General features: G+C 44.5%; 2 protein-coding genes across 3 annotated transcripts; one reads left to right on the top strand and one right to left on the bottom strand.

Annotated features, from left to right (window-relative positions):
- The first annotated feature begins 386 nt into the window (after positions 1-386).
- DDB2 (damage specific DNA binding protein 2) lies at positions 387-19,621 on the top strand. 2 transcript variants are annotated; one of them, XM_033119513.1, is made up of 11 exons: positions 387-493; positions 790-946; positions 2,071-2,207; positions 2,590-2,781; positions 14,469-14,614; positions 15,863-15,962; positions 16,055-16,232; positions 16,559-16,701; positions 18,567-18,731; positions 18,867-18,912; positions 19,214-19,621. In XM_033119513.1, exons 2-11 carry the CDS (start codon positions 820-822, stop codon positions 19,261-19,263), a joined length of 1,284 nt encoding a protein of 427 aa, XP_032975404.1. In that variant the 5' UTR covers positions 387-493; positions 790-819; the 3' UTR covers positions 19,264-19,621. The 2 variants fall into 2 exon arrangements, with proteins under 2 accessions (XP_032975404.1, XP_032975403.1); XM_033119512.1 differs by having other exon boundaries at positions 404-527.
- Positions 19,622-19,707: 86 nt separating this feature from the next.
- On the bottom strand, positions 19,708-27,382 carry ACP2 (acid phosphatase 2, lysosomal). The gene is made up of 11 exons (XM_033119507.1): positions 27,155-27,382; positions 26,533-26,628; positions 26,129-26,215; positions 24,941-25,093; positions 24,737-24,835; positions 24,571-24,660; positions 23,977-24,109; positions 23,114-23,196; positions 22,890-22,996; positions 22,591-22,766; positions 19,708-20,640 (listed from the first exon to the last, which is right to left on the bottom strand). The coding sequence occupies exons 1-11, from the start codon at positions 27,374-27,376 to the stop codon at positions 20,507-20,509; spliced, it is 1,380 nt and encodes a 459-aa protein (XP_032975398.1). The 5' UTR covers positions 27,377-27,382; the 3' UTR covers positions 19,708-20,506.
- Between the last annotated feature and the right edge of the window lie 5 nt (positions 27,383-27,387).

The following is a 27,387-nucleotide window of genomic DNA, read 5'->3' as shown; positions in this document are numbered from 1 at the left end:
CAGCCTCACCTGTGAGTCACTGCCTTGGCGTTTGGCAGAAGTCGGGCACAAGGCCTCTAAGCCGGGTTGGCCCGGCACGCCCTCCAGCCCCTCATTGCCCTAGGCTGCGCCCTAGGCGGACATGCAGCAGGTTTGGGGAAACCTTAGTTAATAGCTGCGAGTTTCAACCACTCTCCACAGAGAAGCTGAGATTCTACTAAACCGGAGAGATTAAATACTCTATACTGATTGCAAAGTTTGTAGGCGGAAAGAGGTCCGTTTCCACCGCTGGGAAGTGGCCAGCTTTCTACAAAGCCACCTCCCACTAACTGTACGGATCAGCCAATCCCGAAGCCCAAGCGGGCATGATCACCAATTAAAAGACAGAGAGGGCGGAGCTGAAGCCTTAATACGTACCTGGCCGGCTGTGGACCCTCTGAAGCTGGCAGCGCCGCGTCTGAAGAGGCTTCAAGTGGGGTGGCCTGGCACTGGCTGCCATCTTTATTCCTGGCAGGTCAGCGGACTTTCGACTAGCTCAGGACCAACACGTAGGTGCTATCCCATTTCTCTAGGGAGCCTATGAGCCCCACCCCTCACACACTTCCCAGGTATCCGCGCGCGCCCCCGCCTTCCCGGGAGAGGCGGGGCCTCTTCGGCAGGGGCGGGGCCGGAACTAGACGCCAATTTGGAAGCCTTGAGCCTGTTTGGCGGGAAGTTGGCATGTTTGGCGGGAAGTTGGACCAGTTCCCTGGTCCTCGCCTTTTTTCTCTCCAGAGGCTTCTCAATCTTCCCTCCATAATCTCTGCATAGGGTATAGAACCCCTTCGCAAGGAGGACGCGATGGCTCCCAGGAAACGCCCAGAAACCCGGAAGACCCCCGAGGTGGTTGTGTGCCCCAAGAGCAAGAGGAACAGAAGCCCCAGGGAGCAGGAGCCCGAGGCCAAGAAGCTCTGTGTGAAGGGCCCCGGTACTGCCTGCGCCTGCTGCTTTCATAATTCTGTCATTTGGGGTTCTCACGCAGGAGGCTGGAGTGGGGGATTGGTGCGTCTAGGTTCCTGAGGCTGTTGCAAATTTCAGATGCCTCGAGCTGTGCAGATTGTCTGCAGGGCTTTTGACACCAAAGAGCTTGGGCTTACCCTCTTTCAGGTGACAGAGGCAGATGAGCTCCATTACATCAGCCACAGCGGACTTTTCAAATTCCTTGTTTGTATCTGGATTTTGACACACTGAGGACTACTTAAAATAATCCCACCTTGCCTGGTGGTGTGAGTACTGAATTTAAATAGTCACGGTTATTAGTTGTATGTCCTTCGTTTCAGCTGTGAGAGCCTTCAATTTCCTCCCTTCCTTAGAAAACACATTCTCAGGTTTATTGAAGCTAGAACCTAGGGCTATAAGGAGTGTGAGGGAACTCAGAAAGACTGGAGCAGGGGGTTGAAGTGTTTTTTTGTCCACGAAAAGAAAGAATTGGTTATCAAGAGGCCAGATTCATAGAGATCAGATCTTCAAATACATCTTGGTAATCCAGAGTTGTTTTATTCCTCATCTAAGTGGCTCTGCCTCCCCAAAAGTAGCTTAGTTAATTTAGAGCCATGCCAGACTCTCTGGATCCTGTTGGTTTTCAGGAGAACAGATTAGACTTGGGGCCAACAACTGGTCACCTCTATATTATTTTAATATAGGATTTAAAGATACTTCTTTTCCCAGTCACTTCTACGCTGTCCTAAACTTTTTATTGTGCATTATATGTGATTTAATTTTGTCACCCAACCTTAGCACAAGTTTTCCAATCCAAACTGGGAAGAGCTCTGCATATACTTTATTCTTGTGTGTTTCTTTGGCTCAGCTCTCAGGACCTCTGCACCATCATATTTAGTTTCACTTCAGAATTACTATTTTGGGGGAGGGGCTGAATCCCTACTCACTATTTCTTGTGCTGGGTGAGACTGAGCGGACCATGGAAGAGGCTTGGGAGGTGATGAGAGAGATTGACTATGCCAAAGGAAACAACAAGGCTTTCTTTCTGGGATTTCGGCTGAAAAGCCTTTCCTGAGTGAGATCGGAGAGGAAAATATGTGTTCTGCTTGGCAGGTTCTAGCAGAAGATTTGACTCAGGCTGCCTTTGGGCAGGGTTGGCTAGCCTTCAGGTCCCGCCACCATGCAGGAGCGTCGTCAGGGCCCTCCATCACCATAAGCTGGGCAAAGCTGCTTGGCCATCATTACAGCAGGTGAGGCATTTCCTGGCTGAACTGCTCAAGGGTTTGCTCAAGGGTGCCTTTTTACAACTGGATGCTCCAAAATTAGATGCTAGGTTGGTTCAGTGGTTTGTCAGAGTGGTCAGATCACACCCCCTTGGGGATTGGCCTACTGGGCACTCAGCCAGGTAGAAGTCTTAGGCTGTAAAGGTCCCAGCTGAAGCGTACCTGCCCTCTTACTCTCCAAGATTAGTTCATACATAACTGCAAATATTTTCACGCACAGAGCCAGGCAGTGAGTGTTCCTTTGGTGGGAGGACTTGGCCCTAGGGCTCATCGATGGAGGAGGCAGAGTTTGGCAGTTTATTTAGGACTTGGGTTTTAATTCAACTTAATTCTTTTCTTTCTGTGTCAGTGTCTCCAGCAGTCCTTTGTGCACTCTCTGGCTTCTTACCGGATATTCCATAAGGCTGCCCCCTTTGACAGAAGGGCCACATCCTTGGCATGGCACCCAACGCACCCCAACACCCTGGCTGTGGGTTCCAAAGGGGGAGATATCATGCTCTGGAACTTTGGCATAAAGGACAAACCTACCTTCATTGAAGGGGTGAGCAGTTCCCTGTGCCAGATAATTGTGCTGAAGAAGTGTGGAAGGAATGAAAAGTAATCCAGTAAAAAGGAGATAATTGGGAGCAAAAGTAACTTGTGGGTATTTTCAAACAAGTAAATGGTAATGTTACTCAAATCTTTATTGAGTGCCTGCCCTTAAAATATTAGAAGGTATAAAATGTTGATCACCCTCCATGTGGTAAGTCACCACATCGAATAGAATAGAATCTAAGCCCTTTCATAACTCTTGACCTCATCTTGTACTGCTGTATTTTCTCACTTCCTGTGCTTTATCCACACTGGCTATTTTTATTCCTGAAACTGGGTCTTTTTGCAGTTGCTCTTTGGCTGGAGTGCTCTTTTCCATGGTCTTCTCATGGCTGGCTCCCTTTTATTATTCAAGTCTCCCCTCATCACACTTCTTCAATGAACTCTCACTGACCACTCTGTCTAAAGTAGTCTGCATCCCACGCAATCAATCCTTGTCTCATTACCCTGCTTCACTTTCCTCCCCCCACAATGTTTATCAATATTTTGAAATATTTTACTTCTGTACTTACCTTGCCCACTTGAAAGTAAGCTTCATGATGGCAGGGACCATGTCTTTCTAGTACACCATTGCATCCCTCGTGCCTAGGATGATGTTTGGCCTATAGTAACGGCTTCCTATTTGTTGAATGAATGAGGAGCTTGAAGCGTAACTGGGTAGATGGGATGTATACATTCACAGTAACTAGGAAGAACCTCTTGGAAATTAGTCAGTAGAGAAGGCTTCATGGATGAGTGAGGGGTGAGGAAGAACAATATTTATTGAGAAATGGAGAGGAAAGGAGGAAAGGCAGAGTGTGTTTGGAATAAGGTTTGGCATAGAGGGTTTTCGGGATGGTCTTAGTCATGCATGTTTATCATCAATTGCTGAGGGATGGTGAGGATGTTGGCCCTCCCACCAAATAGAAGACCCTTAGCTTGCCCAGCTGAGTGCTGACATTGGATGGCTGTACTACCAAAAGTGATTCTCTGGATTTTGAGTAGGAACCACAAACTCATGCCTAAAAGAGCCAACAGATAAAAGAATGATGGAAGGTGGTGGGGTCGGTGATAAACGAGATGGTTGACATGCAAGAATCTAGGTCCCATGGTTATTCTCATTTGTTTTTTCCAAATGAAACCTGAAATCCTTATTTTTTACATAAAATGTTCTGATTTTTAAAAATTGTGATGGAATACACATAATATTTACCATCTTAACCATTTTTAAATGCACAGTTCAGTGACATCAAGTACATTCACTTTCTTGTGTAACCAGTCTCCAGAACATTTTCATCTTGCAAATCTGAAACTCTGTACTCATTAAATACTGACGCTCCATTCCTCTATCCCTCCAACCCCTAGCAACCACCTTTCTGTATCTCTGATTTTGACTATTCTAAGTATCTCACATAAGTGAAATCACACATTTATCCTTTTGTGACTGGCTTATTTCACTTAGCATAATGTCCTCAAGGTGAATCTGTGTTATAGCATGTGTCAGAATTTCCTTCCTTTTTAGACTGAATAATATTCTACTGTCTGTATTTACTGCATTTTACTTATCCAGTCATCTGTCAGTGGGCATTTGGATTGCTTCCACCTTTTAGCTATTGTGAATAATGCTGCTATGAACATGGTTGTAAAAATCTCTTTGAGTCCCTGCTTTCAGTTTTTTTGGGTAGATACCCAGAAGTGAAATTGCTGGATCATATGGTAATTCTATTTTTAATTTTTTGAGGAACTGCCATACTGTTTAAATGGTGCATAGGGGTGCCACCATTTTACATTCCCACCAAGAGTACACAAGGGTTTCAATTTAAAATATCTTGATTTTTCATGTCAGGATCTAAATAAAATTAAACATGCTCATATAGTTAAACAAAACACATCTGTGAACTGGATTCAGCTTCAGCGCACTGTTTTTCTATCTCTGGAACCCAGGACGAGTTCTCTTTAAGTGGAGGGTTAGGAGAGCAACCCATCAGAAAAGGTCAGTTTAGACAGGTTTGGGAGATTAGGACTGAAGCTATGAGATGGGTATTGAAGAAAACAAGTGCCTGAAGCTACTAGAAGAAAGGCAGCCAGTGGAGTGCTGCGGACGGAGTTCGGTGGGCTTCCTGCCCAGCCGGTGAGACAGGACCAGAAGGGGCAGTTTTAAACTGAAGTCAAAAACAAAGCTCAGGCAGGAAGAGGTTTTTTTCCCTCCTAGGAATCCAGGACATGGGCATAGAGAAAATTAAGAAGTAGCCTAAGGCTGTCCTCGGGGAAGAGCCTCCCAACCAAAAGGGGAATGACAACTGCTTTGAACTTGTGCCAGGCTGAGGCTGCTTTTGGTTTACATCACCCTTATAATGTGCGTTGAAATAAAGTTTCCTCGCACCGTTGTGGAGATTGGTCTGGGCATTTGAACTTTGTGACTAGCATGGAGCTAGGTTGGAGCAGAAGAAGATTATGGTGGTCTAGAGAAATGTCTGCTTTTACTCCCAGATACTGACAGCAGAAAGTTGATTTGAGACCAGTGACTGGAGGAGCAGCAGTGCCTCATGTTGTCACTTCTTTAGTCATCTGACCTGGACTCTGATCTTTACATCTTTCACACCATTGGCAAGGGAACATGTATTACATTTTTGAAATGAAGATAGCTTTATTTATTCTCATTATCAAAATGATCCATGCTCATCGTAAGAAATTCAAATAAAAGGAAAAGTATAAAGAATCAAGTAAATATTGCCGGAAATCCCCATTTTGTACATCTTTCTGTGTGTATATACAGTATTACACACACCCGTACTTCTACTTAGATTGTACATAAATATTCTATCCTAGAATCTGTTGTATATTACTTACCGCATCAGATATTCTAGCTTAATCATACCATATCCCATGATCACTTAACAATATCCTATAATTTCTCTTTTAAAAAATGCTTTTGATAATGGTATCAGGGTAATGCAGACCTCATAAAGAGTTAGGAAGTGTTCCCTCTTCTTGTGTTTTCTAGAATAATTTGCATTGAAATAGTACTATTTCTTCCTTAAATTTTTCATAGAATTCACTAGTCAAGCCATCTGGGCCTAGAGTTTGTTTTTTTTGTTGGAAGGTTTTTAACTATATAGTCAATTTCCTTAATAGATATAGGGCAATTTAGATTATCTGTTTCTTGTTGAATGAGCTTGATAGTTGATCTTTCAAGTAATTTGTCCATTTTATATGAGCTGTTGAATTTAGTGGTATAAAGTTGTTCATAGTATTCCCTTATCATCTTCTCTTTGTATATAGGATCTGTAGTGATGTCTTCCCTCACATTCTTGATATTGGTAATTTGTTTCTTCTCTTTTTTTTTTCCTGATCAGTCTTGCTAGAGGTTTATCAGTTTCATTGATTTTCTATAATTTTTATATTTTCTTTTTCATTGATTTTTGCTGTTTTCTTTCCTCTGCTTACCTTGGGTTTAATTTGCTCTTTTTTTTCTCATTTCTTAAGATGGAAGCTTAGACTGTTTAATACCTTTCTTCTTTTCTAATTAACCACTTAATGCTTTTAATTTCCCTCTAAGTATTTCTTTAACTTCACATCACAAATTTTGTTGTGTTTTTGTTTTCATTTAGTTCAAATTATTTTCCAAATTTTTTATGATTTCTCTTTTGACATATTGGTTATTCTTATGTTGTTTAATTTCCAAATATTTGGGGATTGTTGAAATATATCACTGTTACTGATTTCTAGTGCTATTCTGCTATGAACAGAAAGTATTTTATATGATTCCAGTCTTTTTACATTTTAAACTTGTTTTATGGCCCAGCATATCGACTGTCTTAGTGAATGTTCCATGTGCATTTGAAAAGAATGTGTATTCTGCTGTTTTGGAGTGAATTATTCTCTAAATGTCAATTAGGTTAAGTTGGTTGATAGTGTTCAAATGTTCTATCCTTATTGATTTTCTGTCTTTTTATCGATTATTGAGAGAGGAATATTGGAATCTCTAACTATAAAATTGTGTCTCTATTTTCCTTTAATTTTTGTTTCAAGCATTTGGAAACTCTGTTATTAGGTGTTTACACATTTAGAATTACATCCTTTCGACAAACTGACCCCTTTGTCATTCTGAGATGTCTCCCTTTATCCCTGGTAATATTTCTTGTTCTGAAATCTTCTTTGCTTGATATTAATATAGCTACTCCAGCTTTCTTCTGATTAATGTTTGCATGGTATATCTTTTTCCATCTTTTTATTTTTAACATATTTGTGTATTTGTATATGAAATTTGTATATAAAACAGTATTTTTTAAAAAATCAACCTGACAATAACTGGCATTTAATTGACCATTTATATTTAATATGATTATTAATATGTTTGGGTTTAAATCTGTCATCTTACTACTTCTATTTATCTCATCTCTTTGTTCCATTTTCCTGTTTTTCTTCCCTTATTTTTAGTTGAGTACTTTTTATGATTCCATTTTATATCCACTATTGGATTATTATATTATACTTTTCTTCCCTTCCATTTTCTCTCTTTTAGTGGTTGCTCCTGGCTTTCCAATATACAGCTTTAACTCATCATTGGCCCTCAAATAATATACCACTTCACATGTATTGTAAGAATCTTACAACTATATTTACTTTCATTTTCTCCATTCTCCCCTTGTCCTACATTTTATATCTATATGTGTTATAAACCTCACAATACATTAGTATTTTTGCTTTATATAGTTAGTTGTCTTTTTTTGTTTAATCTTTATGGTGTATAATTGATATATAAACTGTAGATATTTAAAGTGTACAATTTGATGAGTTTTGACACGTACACAATCATGAAACCATCACCACAATTAAAATAATGAACACATCCATCACCCCCAAAGTTTTCTCATGCCCCTTTGTAATTCCTTTCTTTCCACCTTCTGTCATGTCCCCTGAAAACCATTAATCTGCTTTTATCCCTATTGATTAATTTGCATTTTCTAGACTTATATAAATGGTGTCATACAATATACTTTTTTCTGCCTTCTTTCACTCAGTATAATTATTTGAGATTCATCTACATTTTTGTGTTTATCAATAGCTTTTATTTCTAAGTAGTGTTCCAGTGTATTGATATACCACAATTTATCCATTCACTTGTTGAAAGACATTTGGATTTTTTCTAGTTTTTGACTGTTGCAAATAAAGCTGCTATGAACATTCATGTACAAGCCTTTGTTTGGATATACAACGTATGTTTCTATTTTTCTTGAGTAAATACCTAGTTGTGGAATGGCTGGGTTGTAGGGTTAGGTATCTTTTAAAGATATTTTTTAAATGAGAAAAAAAAAACTAATAAAAACCCACATACTTGCCATTTCCAGTGCTTTTCATTCCTCTGTGAGATCCAGAATTTCTTTTGGTAACATTTTCCTTCTGATATGAAGTCTGCTCTCATTCTTATGTTTCTCTATTCATGGTTTTTCTTGTTTTCTTCTGGCTACTTTAAAAATGATTATGATTTGCTTGGTGTCTTTTATGTTTCTTCTGCTTGAGGTTCATTGAGCTTCTTGGATCTATGAGTTTATAGTTATCAAATTTGGAAAATTTTAGGCCACTATTTCTTTAAATAATTTTTCCCTCCCTGCTCCTTTTTTGGGGGGGGAATCCCGTTATGTATATGTTAGGCTACTAGGTATTGTCCTACATGCTGTTCATAGTTAGAAGCAGAAGTCCACATTTAATACTTTTAATAGTTTATTTGAGGATTTAAAATTTTTTCCTACACCATCTTTCCTACACATCTACAAATAATGGGAGTTTGATTTCTCCCTTTACCATTATACTTCTTTTTTGCTTTATTCTGTTGGCAAAGACCTCTGGTACATTGTTGAATATTGGTGAAGACAGGTATCTTTGTCTTATTCTTGATCATAGAAGACATTTATATTTTATCATCATGATTACTGCTACTGTTTATTGTGGTAAAATATACGTAACATAAAATCTACCATTTTAACCATTTTTAAGTGAATAGTTCAGTGGCATTAAGTATATTTACATTGTTGTGCAGCCATCATCACTATCCATCTCCAGAACTTTTTCATCATCCCAAAATAAAACTCTGTACCCATTAAACAATGACTCTTTAATACCCTTTCCCCCTGCCCAACTTATCTGCTTTCTGTCTCTATAAATTCAACTATTCTAGGTACCTCATATAAATGGAGTCATACAATATTTGTCCTTTTGGGTGTGGCTTTACTTAACATAATATTTGCAAGGTCCATCCAGGTTGTAGCAGGTATAAGTACTTCATTCCTTTTTATAGATGAGTAATATTCCATCATATGGATATACCACATTTTATTTATCCATTCTTCTCTTGATGGACATTTGGGTTGTTTCCACCTTTTGGTATTATTAATACAACTGCTATGAACGTTTATGTAAAAATTTTTGTTTGAATGCTTGTTTTCAGTTCTTTTGGGATTATACCTAGAAGTGCATTTGTTTTTAAAACTTGTTTGTTTTTAAGTACCCTTTATCAGATTAAGTAAGTGCCTCTTTTATTTCTACTTTGCCAAAAGTTTTTATTATAAATGATAATTGAATTTCATCAAATACTTTTTTGTATCTATTGAGATCAGCATATGATTCTTCCCCTTTATTCTGTTAATGTGGTAAACTATACTGATTGTTTTTTGTTTGGTTGGTTTATTAGTTATATTTTTTTCATTTAATTTTTCTTTTATTTTTCACTTTTTTACATTTACAATTTCTAGCAAGTGATACTGCTTATTTTTAAAATTGTGGTAAAAGAACATAACCTAAAATTTGTTATCTGAACCATTTTTAAGTGTACAGTTCAGTAGTGTTAACTATATTCACATTGTTGTGCAACAAATCTCCAGAACTTTTTCACCTTGTAAAACTGAAACTGTATATCCATTGAATAACAATTCCCCACTTCCCCTGCCCTTCAGCCCTTGGTAACCACAATTTTTCTGTTTCTGTGTCTTTGAACTGTTTTACATACCCCTAAGTTTTGATGGTCTTATTGTGGTTATGTAGGAGAATGTTCTTACATATGTGGGATATACACAATAAGGTGTTTGAGGATGATGAGACATCATGTTGGCAATTTATTATCAAATGGTCCCAGAAAAACAGTTTTTTGGGCTATTCTTGCAATTTTTCTATGAGTTTGAAATAGTTTGAAAATAAAGTTTCAAAAAAATATTAATATTATAGCTACCTTAAATATGTAGTATATTCATCAGTGAAGCCACCAAGATCTAGAATTTATTTTGCAAGAAAGTTTTTCGTCGTGAATTCAATATCTTTACTAGATCACCAGACTATTCAGATTTTCATCTTCTGTCATTTTGGCAAGTGTGTATTTTTCTAGGAATTTGCCCTTTCATCTAAATTTTCAAATTCAAGATTGTTTATGATACCCTCTTATTACTTATATTATGTCCCTTTTTCCATCCATTAAATTAGTTATTTGTGCCTTCTCGTTTGTTTGGTCAGTCTCACCAGGGATTTATCAATTTTATTAGTCTTTTCATGGAACCAACTTTTGGCTTTGTTGACTCTTCCCACTGCATATTTGTTTTGTGTTTCATTAATTTCTGTTCTTTATTTTTCTTCTACTTGCTTTGGTTTTAGTTTCTTGCTAGTTTTACAACTTCTTGACATGGATGTTTGAGTCTTTGATTTTTAGCCTCTCTTTTACTATGAATAATGCTGCTATGAATATTTTAAGCTTTTCTGTAAACATATGTATTCATTTATCTTGGTTATATATCTAGGAGTGAAATTGCTAAGTCATATGGTAACTTTATGTTTAATTTTTTTGCCAAGCTTTTCCAAAGTGACTGCTCCATTTCATGTTCCCACCAACAATGTAGGAGGACTTCAATTTCTCCACAGCTGTACCAACACTTGTTTTTATGTCCCCCCAGCTTTATCGAGGTATAAATGACAAATAAAAATTTTATGGATTTAAGATGTACAACATGATGTTTTAATACACATATACATTGTGAAATTATTACCACAAACAAGCTAATTAACATCCATCATGTCACATACTTACCTTTTTGTTTGTGTGTGCTGAGAACAATTAGCAATCTTAGCAAATTTCAAGTATACAATACACTATTATTAACTGTAGTCACCATGCTGTACATTAGATCTTCAGAATTTATTCCTCCTGCATAATTGAAACTTTGCACCCTTTGACCAATATCTCTATTTCCCCTATCGCCCAGCCCCTGGCACCTTCCATTCAACTGTCTGCATTTATAAGTTTGACTTTTTTAGATAGCACATGTAAATAAGATCATACAGTATTTATCTTTCTGTGTCTTACTTATTGCACTTAGCATAACGTCCTCCAGGTTCATCCATGTTGTTGAAAATAACAAGATTTCTTTCTTTTTAAAGGCTGAATAAAATTCTATTATATAAATACACCCCCATTTTCTTTATCCATTCATCCATCAACAGACAGGTTGTTTCCATATCTTGGCTACTGTGAATAATAGCAATAAACACAGGAGGACAGATAACTCTTTGAGAAACTGATTTCATTTCCTTTGGATATATACCCAGAAGTGTTATTTCATCATATGGTAGTTCTATTTTAAATTTTTTGAGGAAACTCCATACTGTTTTCCATAATGCCTCTACCAATTTATATTCCCATTAACAGTGTACAAAAGTTCCCTTTTCTCCACATCCTTGCTAATGCTTGTTATTTTTTTGTCATTTTGATAATAAGCTATTCTCACAGGTGTCAGGTGATATCTCACTGCAGTTTTAATTTGCATTTCCCTGATTAGAGATGTTCCGCACCTTTTAATATTCCTATGGGCCATTTGTATGTCTTCTTTGGAGAAATGTCTATTCAAATCTTTTGTCCAATTTTTAACTAGGTCTATTTTTTAGTGTATATTAATCACAATTATCTTAAAACTGGTGTCCAGTATATCCAATATCTAGATTTCCTGTGTCTTAACAACTGTTGTTTTTTCTCTTAGTTGGTTATTTGGTCTTGTCTGCTGAGATACTGGATCATTTTAGATTTAACGCCAAATACTGAGTATGAAAACTTCTAGAAGTAGTTTGAACTTCTGAGTGGTGTTGTTTTCCTCTAGAAAGAATTAATTTTTTTCCTCTGCAGGCAGTTAGGGTGGAATCAGATCATGTCGGCCTGATCAGAGATTGAAATTATTTGAATCTGGACTTCATTCTTTGTGAGGGAATGGCCTTTTTCCAGTTTGTTCTTATTTCTAGGGTCAGAGATCCTAACTGAAAGTTGGATTTTTTTCCAAGATCTCTCCTCCTCGCCAGGTCTGAACTCCAGTTTTTGCTCACGTGCCCTATGAGACTGACAAAAGCTGTGCTCAGATTCTCAACCTTTAAGCCACCACTTTCAGTTCAGCTTCTCTGCTGTTTGGTGTCTCTGCTTTGAAGCCACAGCTTTCTAATCTGAAAGGCAGCATTCAAATGTCAGGCTTACCTTTCTGCTTCTCTTCTCTCAAGGATGTTGGTCTGCAAGTCCAACTTGATGCCTCGATAGCTCTCCATTCACTTCAGAAACTTTTCTTTAAAGACCTGTATTTTATCTGCCTTTCTAGTTGTTCTCAGCAGGAGGTTGGCCTGACACAAGCTAATTCACCATCACTTGAATTAGAAGTCTCAAATATATTCCTTTTTCATGTTTTGTCCAGGTTTTCTTAGTCCATCTCAGTGCAGGAGTTGGTAATAGTCCATCCTTGCTAGAAGAACACTCATGCATTTTAACTTAAAATGTTTATGTTTGTCTTTCTTACTGATGCTTTGACATAGGGCCTGTCCTTTCCTTGGAGGAAGAGTCCACTGATTACGGTGCACCTGACCTTACATAAACCACCCACATAATGTGTTCTTTAGAGGGTCTAGTTTCCATTTACATAAAGTGGAGACATAATTTACCTATAGTTCTGAAGCAACCTGATTGCATATTCTTTCTAAATTTTCATTACTTCCCACCCTAATTTTTTATAAGTATCTTACCCATGCTTAATTGGAGAACTCTTATTTTTAGCAATTATTTTTTTTCCCCTTCTTCCACCTACCCTCCCCCCCACCTCACTCCTGTTCAAGCTGTTGTTTCTCAGTCTCGTCGTGTAGGACACAGCTCCCTGGCCCACGCTGGTGTATATTGCACTCCCCCGGCTGAGGCAATCGGTTGCCAGTTGTCAGTCGGCCGCTCACAGTAGCCCACCGCAGCACACAACAGCCTACGGCAACCCATGGCAGCTCACGCTGGCCACCGGCTGCTCATGGCGCCACACAGTAGCCTGTGGCAGTGCACAGCAGCTTAGGCCAACCTCTCGGCAGCCCAGCTCCAGGGAGAGCCATTGTTCACAATCTTAGCTGTAGAGGGCGCAGCTCACTGGCCCATGTGGGAATCAAACCGGCCACCTTGGTGTTATGAGCATTGCGTTCTAACCATTAAGCAAACCGGCCGCCCTAGAAATTCATTTTTATCTAATTTTTCTATATCATTCAACATGGCTTTCATAGATATAACAATGGTCTTACTTTTTGCATGTATTTCATCAGTTTAATTAAATGACATGTTTAAATGTTTAAATGTTTAGTTTAAATATTTAATTAATGTTTAGCAAATGTGTGACTAAATTACATGTTCAATTAAATTACATAATTACAATAAAAAGTACAACTAGCATATACAGGTTTAAGAACAAACACAACTAACCCTTGGTAAGGAGCAGATTGTCTTACAAGGAGCAAGGTTTTGACAGACAATGGGCATTGATTAGAATGTTCTATAGAGTGAATGGAAAGTGCCAGTTAGCGTGCTGAGCGAATGAAGTAGAGGTTTTGCACGAGACCTTGTAGAGGTCCATGAAGCTAGGGTAGCAGCGGCACAAGAAAGAAGTGGAGAAGGAACTCTTGGGAATGTAAAATTCTTAAAACAGTGTCTCGTGCGTAACATGCACTTCGTAAGGTTAACCTAGTAATGTTATCATGATGATTTTCATCATCATTGCTTGGGATGTCGAGAAAAAATAGAAAGGAGCTCGGATCTGTCTCCTGCCCTCCTAACCCAGCCACTGCTCCGAGCTGAAGCTCTTCTAAAAAGAGCGCGGTGTGAGAAACATCCACACAATGGAGTACTCAGCAATAAAATGGTACGAGCTATAGAAACACACAGCAACTTGGATGAATCTCAAGGGCATTGTGCTGAGTGAAATGAAAGAAGCTAGTCCTGAAAGGCTGCATACTGTACGATCATTTATATGACAGTCTATCAAAGGCAAAACTATAGTCATGGGGGGAGGTGTGGCTACAATGGGGGGAGAGCATGAGTTTTTTGTGGTGACAACAATTCTGCATCCTGATTTTGGTGGTGGTTATTCACATCAATACATGTGTTAAAACTCATCCAAACTGTATACTGAAAACAACCAAATTCACTGTATGTTAATTTAGAAAACTAAAACTAAAACTTGGAGAAATAAAGAGCATTGTGGAGAGAGTGTCTAGGCATGTAAGCGGGCCTGGCCCCATGTGCTGCCTGACTGGCACTTGTCTTGGGGACGAGTCACCCAGGCCTCCTCCTCTTCCTGGGCCATCATCACTCACTGGCTTTCCTCTCCCTGGTGTTAGATTGGAGCTGGAGGGAGCATCACTGGGCTGAAGTTTAACCCTCTCAATACCAACCAGTTTTTCACCTCATCGATGGAGGGAACAACTAGGCTGCAAGACTTTCAAGGCAACACTCTCCAAGTTTTTACCAGCTACAGCACCTACGAGTGAGTAGTTTAGTAGGGGAAAGGGCGCCTGGGCACAGTGTAGTTCTGGCAAGATCCCATTTCTTTTACCCACACCTGGGAAGAAAGGAAAGATGTTAGCCACTTTCCACGCTTCCCTCTCTTTCTTCAACTTTTTCTTTAGCTGCTCTTACTCTGATGCAGGTGCGTCACTGCTTTAGGGAGGGGCTCTGGAGCCTCAGCTCCTCTGTAAGTCGTTCCTGTGTCAGAGCAGACTTTGGTTCTCACTAGACAAGTCAACATGGTGTTGGCCTAGAAAGCCACTTAAAGTCAGGAGCAGGAACTTAAGAACTTAAAATTTCATTCCCTACATTCACTGCGGTGTAAAGACCCAAGCAGTTCCATGATGGAAGTTTAAGTGGATAGAATCATGTCCAAGAGCAAGTGGCTGCAGAAACTAAAAAGTGCTTGTCACTTTGCTTTCTAGCCAGAGACATGACCCTGCTCCCTGAGGAATTGAGGGTGTGGGGGCGTCTAACTAGCACTGGGAGTTATCCTCGGCTGCCCCACAGGAGTAAGAATCCATGAGCAATCAGGACAGGTGACGGGATAGACTCAGCTCGAGGTTTCTCTTCCACAAGAAACCCTCCCTCTGAGAGAGATTTGTAGGGGATGAAAAGGCAGTGTAGCAAGGATTTGAGAGGAAAAGAAAACATGAATCTGAGCTCTCCTGGCTGGGATGTGGATAAGCTCTCCTCCACATCCCCTCTTCCTCGAGTCTGAGGGGAAAAACGGCCAGATAGCTTCTGGGTTGTGTGTGCTCTGTTCCCTAAGTGCTCAGAAGGGGGCAGAAGTTTCTTTCTAGCCAGCTCTGAGGAACAGACCGGGACAGTCCCTGTTTGGCTTATCATCTCCTGTGACCCAGCGGGTGGAATGTGAAGGGAGAGGGCCGTGAAGGAATCTTCCTCAGAACCCAGGGCTTTAGCGGGCAAGCGAGCCTGGGGACATGCCTTATGGCTCTGAGGTGTGGCTGCTTCAGGGACTCGTACTAGCTGAGGATCCTGGGCCCTGCAATAACTGGACACATTTCTGAGCCCCATCACCCCCACACCCTCTGTCTGGATGGCAGACAAGTCTAAGTATTCTTCACTGGGAGTCTATGGCAAGACAGTTATTCACTCAACAAATATTTACTGAGTGTCTACTATGCGTTAGGCACTGGAGCTAGAGCAGTGAATAAATGGACCTTGCCTCTGTCCCCAAGAATCTTACAGCAGTCTGTCCCTCCAGCTTCTGGTTTTGCAGCCTGGATGTGTCTGCCAAAAGCCGAGTGGTGGTCACAGGAGACAATGTGGGGCACGTGATCCTGCTGAACATGGACGGCAGGGAGGTACGTTCTTGGGAGCCCAGGTTCTCCCTCTCCCTCCCTTACCCCCAGCCTCAATTCTCTGCCCCGACCTGAACCCGAGATCTTCTCTGTAGCTTTGGAATCTGAGGATGCACAAAAAGAAAGTGACCCATGTGGCCCTGAATCCATGCTGTGATTGGCTCCTGGCGACAGCCTCCGTAGATCAAACAGTGAAAATCTGGGACCTGCGCCAGGTTAAAGGGAAATCCAGTTTCCTCTACTCGCTGCCGCACAGGCACCCTGTCAACGCAGGTGTGATATAGCAGACCTCCTTCTTCCTGCAGGCCCTGCCCACGCCACCGCTTCTGGGGTTTCCCTCAACGTTTAGAAACCACTAGGTCAAACCTTTATTCCCGACAGCATTGGCCAAGCTGATGTCTTAGAACCTTTCTGACTGTAGCTGCCCCCATCAGCTGCTGAGCTGGTAGGATGTTTTGTTCACAGCCCAGATTTACCTCCCTTCCACCCCTGCCTAGACAGGAGTGGGAGCCAGGGTTCCCCTGCAGGAGAAGGCCTGTGAAGGCCAGGACAACAGGAGGCCCGTGGTGCCTTCAGCTCAGAGGCTTTTCACTTGCCAGCTCATTTCAGTCCTGATGGAGCCCAGCTGCTGACCACCGACCAGAAGAGTGAGATCCGGGTTTACTCTGCCTCCCAGTGGGACTGCCCCCCGAGCCTGATCCCACACCCTCACCGCCACTTCCAGCACTTGACGCCCATCAAGGTAAGTGATAGAGTAAAGAGCTATTGTGATCACAGGGAGAGATGGGGTCTGCCCAAGATGGAGAGAGGGCAGATAACAGAAGCCTTTAATCCCTTCCTGTCCTGACAAAGCAGCCTTATTCCCTGGCTCTCTGCTCCTTTTGTTCCACTTTTTCTTTTTCCCCTTCTTCCGCCTCCACCCTACCCCACTCCGGTTCAAGCCATTGTTTCTCGGTCTACCCTGGCCCTTGCTGATATTACGGTATGAGCCTTGCACTCCACCGGGCTGAGGCAGTCGTCGCCAGGTCACCACTCGCTGGTCGGCCGCTCACAGTGGCTCACAGCGGCTCTCACTGGCTGCCCACCACTCACACTGGCTGCCGCCCACTCCTGGCAGCACATGGCAGCCCGCGCCGACCTTCAGGCTGTTCACCTCAGCCCAGCTCCAGGGAGAGCCGTTGTTCACAATCTTAGCTGTAGAGGGCGCAGCTCACTGGCCCATGTGGGAATTGAACTGGCGAACTCGTGTAGGAGCACGATGCTCCCACCACCTGGTGCTCCCACCACCTGAGCCACTGGGCCAGCCCTTTTGTTCCACTTTTGCAATCCCACTTTGCTGGCTCTTGTCTCTCTGATAACCCATTGTCCTGAATTTTTTCTTTTCAGCCCTGATCTCCTCACTGTGGCATTTGCTAAGATCCTGACACTCACTTTCAGTTGATTCGTAAGCTAACCTTAGCCTTCTTCTTGTTAACGCCTCCCTAGCCTCCGTCCCCAAGGCTTACAATCTTTAAATCCTGTAATTCCTTCCTACCCAAGACCCTAAGCAGTGTGAACTCTGCCAGTTCTGCTCTACTAGTTTATATTCTTTTCTAGAACCACAGTCCCTCTTCAAACCTCCAGGTTTCATGCCTGTACTTCTTTGGTCAGTGTAGCACTGTGATTGGGGGGCACCCGCTTCAGGCAGGCAGACATCGCCCTTCCCCCGCCTATTAGAACATTGAGCAAATTAAATTTAGGGTCTCAATTTCCTCATCTATAAAAAGAGAATAATAGTATCTAAATGACAGCATCTAAATGTTGTTAGTCTCAATCAGTAGACTTAAAGCCACAGCACCATTCCTAGTGCCTGGTAAGTACTCAATCAACGGTGATGATTCAGTATTAGTGGCCCCCACGTACCTCCAGTCAAACCCAAGCTCTTAATAAAGCCAAGGTCCTTCGCCAGTTAATGTTCCCTTTGACCCACCTGTTCTCATCTGTCACTTCGTATCCAGCCAAGCCAACCTACAGCTTCCCAGGTGTGACTTGTTTGTGACTTAGAGTTTTTCCTCCTTCAAAACTTCCTTGACAAGTTTCATAGGGAAATCCCATCCAATCTTTCATTCCAGTAACTGTCAGATTTGTTTTAAGTGGAGCATTAACTTTGCTCTCCTGGGAACATTAACTTTCCTCTCCTTCCCAGCCACTAGCCATTTTCTCAACATTCACATTGATGGAGGAGATGGTAGTGGGGTTACTTGAGAACTTAAGTCCGATTTGGTTTTGGTTACCAGCGGCTTTTTGCTTTGTGGTAGGCTACCTCTTTGGTTAATGTCTGAGTCAGGCTGATGTTAAAACATGTATCAGTTGATATGATCTCAAGAAATGCAGGAGAGAGGACTGAAGGTGTCCTAAGGGCCCCAGAGGCCAGCTGGGGGTTTAAAATGTGCAGTTAGAGACGTACACACAATTGAAAACCATTCTTTTAGTTTCGTGTAGATCTTATCTCCACTTATTAAATTGTTGGCAACTGTATTAACAATTGTTAGTGGCAAAGAGTACTTTTGATGTCCTTCCTGATAGTGTTCTGCATTTATGCTCGTGACCAGCCTCTCCATCTCCTAGGCAGCCTGGCACCCTCGGTACCATCTCATCGTTGTGGGCCGATACCCAGATCCTAATTTCAAAAGCTGTACCCCCTATGAATTAAGGACAATCGATGTGTTTGATGGAAGCTCAGGGAAGTTGATGCATCAGCTCTATGACCCAGAATCGTCTGGTATCATTTCGGTGAGGTTTGGGCCCTCAAATAATGCTGGGAGGAAGCAGGGATTCACCCTGTCTTATTGACCAGAAATTAGTCCTCGTGTGCCCTTTTCCCAACACCTTCACCCCTTCCTCATGCTTATGCCCTTGTCTCTGCAGCTCAATGAGTTCAATCCTATGGGGGACACGCTGGCCTCTGTGATGGGTGAGTGAAGTAGGTTGTATCTTAGACTGACTAGGCCCGATCCTACTCGCCCAGGTTCAGTGCAGGCTAACCCCAGCTTAGCCCCGCCACATTCCCCCCCACGTAGCAGTTAGTAAAGAAGATAATCCGGGGACAGGGAGTGGTCTCTTTGGCCTAGGCCCTCCACCCCTCTTGTTTTGTCTTGGTCATGGCAACGCCTGGCTTCCTGGTATTTCCTTACCAAGTTCTAGATTCCCTGGGCCAGCTCCAAGCTCTGAGACTGATAATAGAAAGTGAGTCAGACTGGTCTCACTCCTCCTAGGTTATCACATTCTCATTTGGAGCCGGGAGGAAGCTGGGATGCGGAAATGAGAGCCATTAATGAAGGTGTGGGCCAAGCAAGGGCTTGGAGCCACATGAGAACAAGTCCCGTGAGAAGAGGCGGCTGTGTGTTGAAGGGCCAAAGGTATCCAAGTCTCAGGGCTGGAGCAGGGATGCTGTGGGATACTGTGGGGCTGGGCCCCCGGCACGTTATTGATCTGGACTTAGCTCCAGAAACTTCTCCAGAGTTGGCGACTCAGCTGTCCCAAGGGTCCCTGCTTTGTCTAACTTGGAGCCAAGCTTCTCCTGGAGCCAAGGTACTTTTCTCCTCTCTGACGTGTGGTGGCAGAGTGATCAGGTGGTGGGTTTGATTTGTGCTCACTATGGACATGGCCAATAAAACCATACCCAACTGAGCTTCTGAGTCGATCTGCCAGCACTGACCTGGTCAAAAAGTTCCTTGGGTCCCCCAAAATGAAGACAAGGCACAGAAACAGCATAAGAGTCTAAAACTTTCATTTTTTTAAGCTGCCTCAGCCCTGTTCTGGGCCACAGTCAACTGTCCAGCTCACAACCTGCATTTACCTCATGGCCCTGGAGACGCCAGCCCAGCTGAGGGGGACAGTAATTTCATGACGGTACCACAGTTCACTTTTCTCCGCCTCCCCCCCTCCCCAAGTACAAACACCCTTCCGACCTGCTGAGGCTGCAGGGGTGAGCAAGGCGCCCAGGGCATCACGTCTGACTCTGATGGTGACTTTAGCTACACAAAGGAAAACTTGACTGGCTGGCTGTTGGGTGATCCAGTCCCTTGGTGGCCAATGTTCGTACCCCCAATATTGTGCAAATTTTCCCACTAAAATAAGCACTGAGAGGCAAAACTGTATCCTGGGAGCCATTTGCCAAAGACTCCGGGCTGGAAGAGAGAGAGCAGGGCTTAATGCGGGAGACGAGGGCCCAAGGCAGATCAAGCACCAACTCCTTCAGTTGCTTTTATCCGAGGTCTCAAGTGAATACTTGCCTACATTTCAGGTCCTTAGGGAGAATGGAGGAGGCACATCCTGTTTGGAGACAGCCAGTGTCCAACACAGTACTTGGCAAACATTGGGCAGGTGAATGCTGAGTGACAGGTGTCATGGGCCAAGCCGAACCCCAAGTTTTCATCCCAGTTGGGATCATCAGAGGGAGGTCCAACCCAGGGTCTCCTGTCCGTGGGCTGGGGAGCAGCAACAGTCGGGAGTAAGGGCCAAGCCCACCTCCCCTAGGAGGCAGAGGGAAGGGGGCTGAGTGGTTGTCAGGCGTGATCCTCTCCGTCTGCAACGTGGCGGTAGCCAGGAGGCTGGGCCTGCATCCGGAAGAGGACGGTGAGCAGCAGCACTATGAGAAGGAAGAGGATGGAGCCACACACAGCCAAGGCCACGATCACCTCTGGGCACAGAGACGGGGGAAAAAGGGCACGTCAGCGTCCATTCAACAAATATTTGAGTGCTTACCAATATTTGAGTGCCAGGTGCTGTTCTTACAGTGGGGATGTCCACAGTTAGTGACCAATGCCATAAAGCAAAGCAAAATAAGGGGAAAGGGATGGAGAGGTAGGACACGGAAGGCATAATGTGAACAAAGACCTGGAGTCTTTGTTAGTGAGACTTACAAAAATCTGAGAGGGGAGTGTCCTGTGGCTGGGGTGGGAGTGGGGAGTGGACAGGAAGTAAGTGCAGAAGGCCCTGATATGGGAATAGCTTGGCATGTTCTAGGATCATCGTGAAAGTATCGCTAGAGCAAACTAAGTGAGGGCAAGTAGGAGATGAGAGCAGAAGACCAGGCCACGTGGGACCTGGAAGGCCATGGTAAAGACTTGGATTTTATTTCAAATATGATGGGAAGCCACTGGAAGGTTCTGAGAAGGGTAGTGATGTGAACTGATTTACGTTTTTGAGACAGTCTCTCTGCTGTGCTGAGAAACTGGTAAGGACAAGAAGAGAATCAGAAAGAACATTAGGAAGCTTATCAGGCAAGAGATGACAGCACAATGAACTAGGGAGCAAGAGCATGTATTTTAAAGGTTGAGATGATAGGATCTGCCATTGGATTGGTTGGGGAGAGTCTAAGAAAGGGGAATTCAAGGTAACTTCTAGGATTAAACTATGCAACTAGGTGACTAATACGGCATTTACTAAGATGGGGAAGCCGGGAGGAAGAGATTTGGAGGGGTAGAGCATTTGGTTTCAGTTATCAACGTTGAGATGTCACATCCATGTAGAGACCTCACGTCAGCAGCTGGCTGGATATGTTAGTCTAGCTCAGAGAAGAGGGCATGAACCTGCGAGTCATGAACAGACAGAACTTAGTATGGAGATGGTATAGAAAACCAAGAGGCTGGTCTCAGGCACAGAAAGCCAGGATGAGCCCTGGGCCATCCACTGTTTAGTGGGAAGGAGAAGCCAGTAAGGAAGCTGCCTATCAGTCAGAAGAAAAATCAGAGAAGCCAAGAAAGTGTTCAAGGAAGAAGTGACCTATTTTATGTAATGCCGCTGAGAGGTATGAGAAGCTGACTAAGAACTGGTCACTGGCTTCGGTAAGAGGAGGTCATTGGTCCTTAACAAAGTGGCTTCAATGGAGCAGAAGGTGACATAAGACTGTCTAGTGTGAGTCTGAGAGATTGGGCAGTGAGGAAGCAAAACCAGAGTCTAGGTAACTCATTGAAGGATTGTGCCCAACAGGGAATAGGAACAGAGTGGTAGCTGGAGGAAGATGGGGGTCTGAGAGGTTTCTGTTGAGCTTTTGAGATGAGACTGATCCAATAGAGAGGAAATATTGAGACATCAGGGGTCCTTGTGGAGGTGAGAAGAGATGGGCCCAAAGTGGAGAGATTGGCCTTAAGTAGCAGCTTGTACCAGCCATAAGCTGGAAGACCTGGTGGTGGGAGAATGGGACATTTCTCTCCTGATGGTTTTTATTTTCTCAATGATATAAGACGTGAGGGCATCACCTGAGTGTGAGGAGTAGGGAGAAGGTGAAAAATGGTCTCAGGGTAGGGAAGTGTACCGTCTAGGGCAGGGGTGTCCAAAGTGCGGCCCGTGGGCCAACTGCAGCCCATGATCCATTGTTAATTGGCCTACAGCAAACTCCAAAAATATATTTAGTTTACTTAAATAAACAAAGTGAGGCAATACGTACTTCACCTCAAGTGAGTGGCCCAGCTGTTCGTGTATTTTACTGCATATGGCCCTTGGTGAAAAACGTTGAAAAAAGTTTGGACACCCCTGGTCTAGGGAAATGCGATAAGATGGCTGGAAACGTGACAGTTCTTGAGACGTGTGGGTATGAATTTCAAGTTGTTCTGGGACATGACTAGCACAGAGGCAGGCAGCACCTCACCTGTGTCTGCAGGACCACTTGCCAGCTGGCATTCCTGCTGCCAATCCTTGGGCACGAAAGGCTCTGTCAGGCGAAGGAAGTCCTGCAGTGGGCAGCGGTGAGGGCAGCCAGGAAGGCTCAGCGGCCAGGGGGCCTTGTTACTCTCATTCCGAAAGTACATCTCCACTGAGAAATTCCTGAGAGTTGACAGGAGACAAGATGGAAGCTGCTCACCAGGCCTGTAAATGGAGTCCTTGGGCTGCTGCCCACAGCCACCATGCAAGTGCCCCTCCAGAGGGCAGACTGATAGCTCCACTCACCCACTATCTTCCTGGTACAGTTCAAATATATGGCAGGAGGCGTAGGGGGCTTGTTCACCATTGTAGACATACAACGCCATTTGCAGAGCGACCAAGGTGGTGTCATGCTGCAAGGGAGAGGATCTCCCCATCAGCACTGCTCCCTCACACCCCCCAGGCACTAAATAAAGAAGAAATCCAGCTCCCTGCTTGACGTTAGCACGCTGGGGACCATGGCAGCTTACCGCAGAGTAAACCAGCAGCTTAGGGAGTTGGGAGGAGGTAGCCATCAGAGTCAGGTTCTTCCGTATCTGAGCCAGCAGGACTCCTGAAGGAGAAAAGTCCCCAGTGTCTGGCTACAGCCGCCACTGTCTTCTGATCAGACCTATCTGTGGCCCTCGCTCTGCTCGTCCTGGGTCTGCTCACCAGCACAGAGAACTCTCGGCACATGGGAACTACACAGAACTATGCAGCACGCCCTGCGCTCTAACAACTCTCACATTGACAGAGGGAAGCGAGATAAAACAGTGTCTATACTTCAATACGGATGTAGTAACCTGCCCATTTATAAATGAGCTACGAGGCCCTGCCTATGTTTAAGGAATTCCTCCAATTTAGAGAAATAGAAACTTAAAATTCCTTCAGAACACACAAGGTGGCGGCTCCAGGCAGGCCAGGGGAACTCTGCCATATCAGGCCCTGAAAACCACTGAGATGTCAGAAAGGTTTGACAGCCAACACCTTGGGTGCTCAGATCAGGAAACTGGCATGCGTATTACTCTTGGCCTTCTTTCAAAGTGGCCCCCAGTGGTTCTCTTGAGGTAGGTCTTCATTTGAGGGGGAAAGGTCTTCTGACATGGGTGAAACTTAAGAACACGAATGGCAGAAAAGAAGTATGCAAACCTGACTGGTCTTTCAGAGACAAACGTGCTAAGCATTTGGAGGATTGGGGAGACTTTGATGCCTAACGTGATGACGGGGGATTTGGTTTTGAAAGAGCAGAGGATATTTCAGGTGGAGAAGTAAATGTATGAGAAGCCCCCAATAGCAGATTTTTAACACTTAAGAGTCCTGAGGAGGGGAGTGACATGCTGCTCTTGTCACTCACCCCCCTGAAGCCGGGCCTTCTCTGCCTGCTCGTAGATTCCGAAGAGGAAGCGGAAGCTGAAGTCCTTTAGCCGGCTCAGACGCTGCATGGTTTGGGGTGAGGCCCAGGGCGGCAGGACTAGCCCGTGTGTTTTCTGCGTATCGCAGTGTGCAGGTTAGCTCCCTGGCCTAGGCCAGAGCCTCTCCCAGGGCATCTCTCTTCCCCAGTGAGAAGGTGCCTGTGTGTGTGTGAGGGGAGGGAGAGGAGAGGAGAGCTGAGGCAGAGGGGCTGGAACCAGGAGACATGGCAGACAGTGTTGAGACTGCAGGGCATAGGAAAGGAGGCTCAGGCACAGAACACATGACTCAGCAGAATGGAGTCAGATAACACCAGGGCTCTGGGTGAAGGGCAGGAACTGCTGACAATTAATAAACTATGTCCCACTTTGGAGTTCTTCACCCGTGAGGGAACTTCCCTTGTTTCACAAGAAGCAGGCTGCTTGCCTGGAACTCCCCAGTGGGAATGGTGGCCAGGCATTGTGTTCTACTTGTCCTGGTCACCTGGGCCTGCTGAGTGAGAGAAGAGCGGTCACACTGGGGACCCTCAGAGGCTTACCTCACAAAAGAGTGTGTCATAAACATTCCAGACGGTCTCCAATGTCAAGTCCGTAAGCCCTGTCTCATTGGCCACCATATCCAGAAATTGCTATGAAAAATGGATCGGGCTCAGTCCTGCCCTGGGGGAAAGGAATGCGATGACCCTCCACCTCAGCCCCACTCACTGCATTCTCAATACTCTCATTCTGATACTCGGGTGTCCGCCTGGTATCGTTCTGCAGCTGCTCATAACGGGGACATGGGCCCAACGGAAACTTCAGCAGCTACAGACCAAAAGGGGGAAGCAGAGGCAGAGAAGGAGTCAGTGATCAGCAGGCCCATGGCCAGAGCTGTCCCTCTGCTTTCCGGAAAGGTCCGGCCAGTCTTACCCTGTCCTCAGCAACAGGCACAGTGTGGACGGGGATAGGCTGCCAAGAGATGTTTGGGTTGAAACGCTGCATCCCACTGGGAGGGAAGAGTCCAGCCAGGTTGGCCTCAGCACTCATGAGAGTGCGGTCAAAGTCTGTACTTCGCACATAAACCTGCAGAGATGACAACATGAGTCTCACCTGTGGGGGTGGGGTCAGAAGCTTTGGCCCCTCAGTGGGCCCTAGGGGAAAAACCTCTTCTCGATAATTACCCAGCAAATTGTAATCCTGCCATGCATCCGGCTCTTGTAGCCTCTCTGGGCTTTTTCCAGCAAAGGCCCAAACACTCAACTGAGAGCTGTCACCACTGGGACTGGCTCCTATGGGAATGGCTCCAGTTCAAATGCCCCTCCCAGTCCAAAGTGCTTAGTCAGTAAGGCTCTTGGGTTTGTCTGTCTGACTAGTTTTATCACGCCTGTCTCCCTACCTAGGCCAGGATCCTTGAGGGCAGAAACTATCTCCATTCACATCCCCTTTTATAAACTGGCTTAGAGACTAGGGAGAGGAAATAAGATAACGAACAGATAATTGCTTGTGGAAAAGGGAGGAGGAAGCTGTAGGGAAGGGCAAAGATAGAGCTGGCTCTCAAGGGAATAATAACATCTAGAGACTCTCGAGACAGCTGTGGCCGAGGGTGGTAACCAGAGGAACAGCTATCCCATCCTTGGGGTGAGGAGAGGGCCTCAAGGAGTCAACCCACTTGCCAATCTTCCCTGACATGTCCTCTCTATGTATGTCTTCCCTGCTACCTTTATCTCTTGGCTCTGTGTGGTTTATCATGTCACCCTTACTACATTCTAAAATCCACAAACACAGAGATTATATCTGTGTGGTGTACCATTATATGCAAAATGCTAGCATAGTGCTTCGCTCACAGTAGAAACTCAATAAGTGTCTTGGATGGAAATCCTGAGTTATTCCAGACCCTTCCTTAAGTCTGAGCTTGGATGCTTGAGAAGTTTTGCCTCTTTCCAGCCAAGCAGGAGCAACTCAGCCTCTAGGGTTTTGTTCTAGACTACCCTCGGATGTTTTGTCCTATTGTTGTAACCAAAAATGCATGGAGGGAGGCCACAGTACCCAGCCTCACTGAGGACATAGGGTGAGGACAGCAGATCCCATTCTCCTTGCCTCTTGAGCTCCCAGCCTTACCTCTTGCCGGTGGTAAGAGGTGTTGAGAAAGTCACGGTAGCGCTGCCGCAGAGCCTGACCCAGCTCCCAGTGCTGTAGCATCCCCTCCTAGGGGCAAACGCAAGGGTTAAGAGGGTCCAGAACAAAGGGATGGTTTGCAAGTCCCACAGGGCTTAGGCACTGTTGCTTTCCAAGTTTACCCCTGGCTGGAAGTAGGAGTGGGCTAATCTGATCCCAGAAGTCATTTATTAAGTGGCCAGCTGTGGGTGATACTGTCTTGGGCACAGAGGAAAGTAAGCTTAAGAAATCTGATCAAAGTCAGCACCCATGTGAGACACGGCAGTTTGGTGGGGCCCCAAGTTCTGTAGCTTGCCTTAGAGGTCGTTTTACAGCTCATGCTGAGGAAGGGCTGGCTTCTGACCCACCTTGGTTAACTGACCAAACCCCTGGGGCCATTCTTCTTCCTGATAGGGATCCTTGGGATATGTCTTCACTGGTGACCGGTCTCCATGTCGGTACAGCTGAGGAAGGAAAATGATTTGCCTACAGGTCAGAAGGGTCTCCATGATGGGGATATAGAGCACACTTCTGCCCCATGTTGGGGAGGGAAGTCTCACTCTGAGAAACCTTAACCTCTACCCACTGTAAAGACCCCCAACTCAGAAGTCAGTAACTTCTTCCAGATTTTAGAGATTCTAAGTTGGCTAGGCAATGACACCGGAGACCACAAACAAAGCCAAAGATACAGATGGAAAAGAGAAGTAAAAGCAACGCAATTGGGGTGGGGGGACACTGAACAAAAGATCACCTAACCATTCGACTACATCCCTGTCTAGGGCAGACTCACCGGACCTAGCTCCTGAGATAAAACTCCTTGCACCCTGCCTCACAAATACCCAAGGGCTCCACATTGATTCCGAACCCGGGCCTCCAGCACAGTTTAGTCGTCTCCTAAACCGGCTCCTCCTCCTCTACACCCCAAACCCCAGCACAAGCCCGTCCCTCCCTCCACCGGCAAGCCTAGCTCCGGCGACTGTAGCTCATTACCAAGGTAACGAAGCGCAGACTCCGGGCTTGGGTGGGTGGCATCACCATCAGGGTCACGCCAAGAAGTAGGTGGAGAAGAGCCGCCCGACTCCAGCCAAACTGTCCGCACGCCATCACCGTTATAGTCTGTGCAGCAAAGAGGCTGGAACCCGTTGGACGGCACCTGCAGCGGCCGCCCGGACGCACCCTTAGGAACACACACCGGAAGTGCGTCGCCGCCATCTTGCTAAAGG

Source organism: Rhinolophus ferrumequinum, chromosome 11, assembly GCF_004115265.2.
Source record: "Rhinolophus ferrumequinum isolate MPI-CBG mRhiFer1 chromosome 11, mRhiFer1_v1.p, whole genome shotgun sequence".
In the NCBI taxonomy this organism is placed as follows: Eukaryota; Metazoa; Chordata; class Mammalia; order Chiroptera; family Rhinolophidae; genus Rhinolophus; species Rhinolophus ferrumequinum.
Note: the sequence above shows the minus strand (reverse complement) of the source record. Positions and strands in the feature narration are given on the sequence as shown.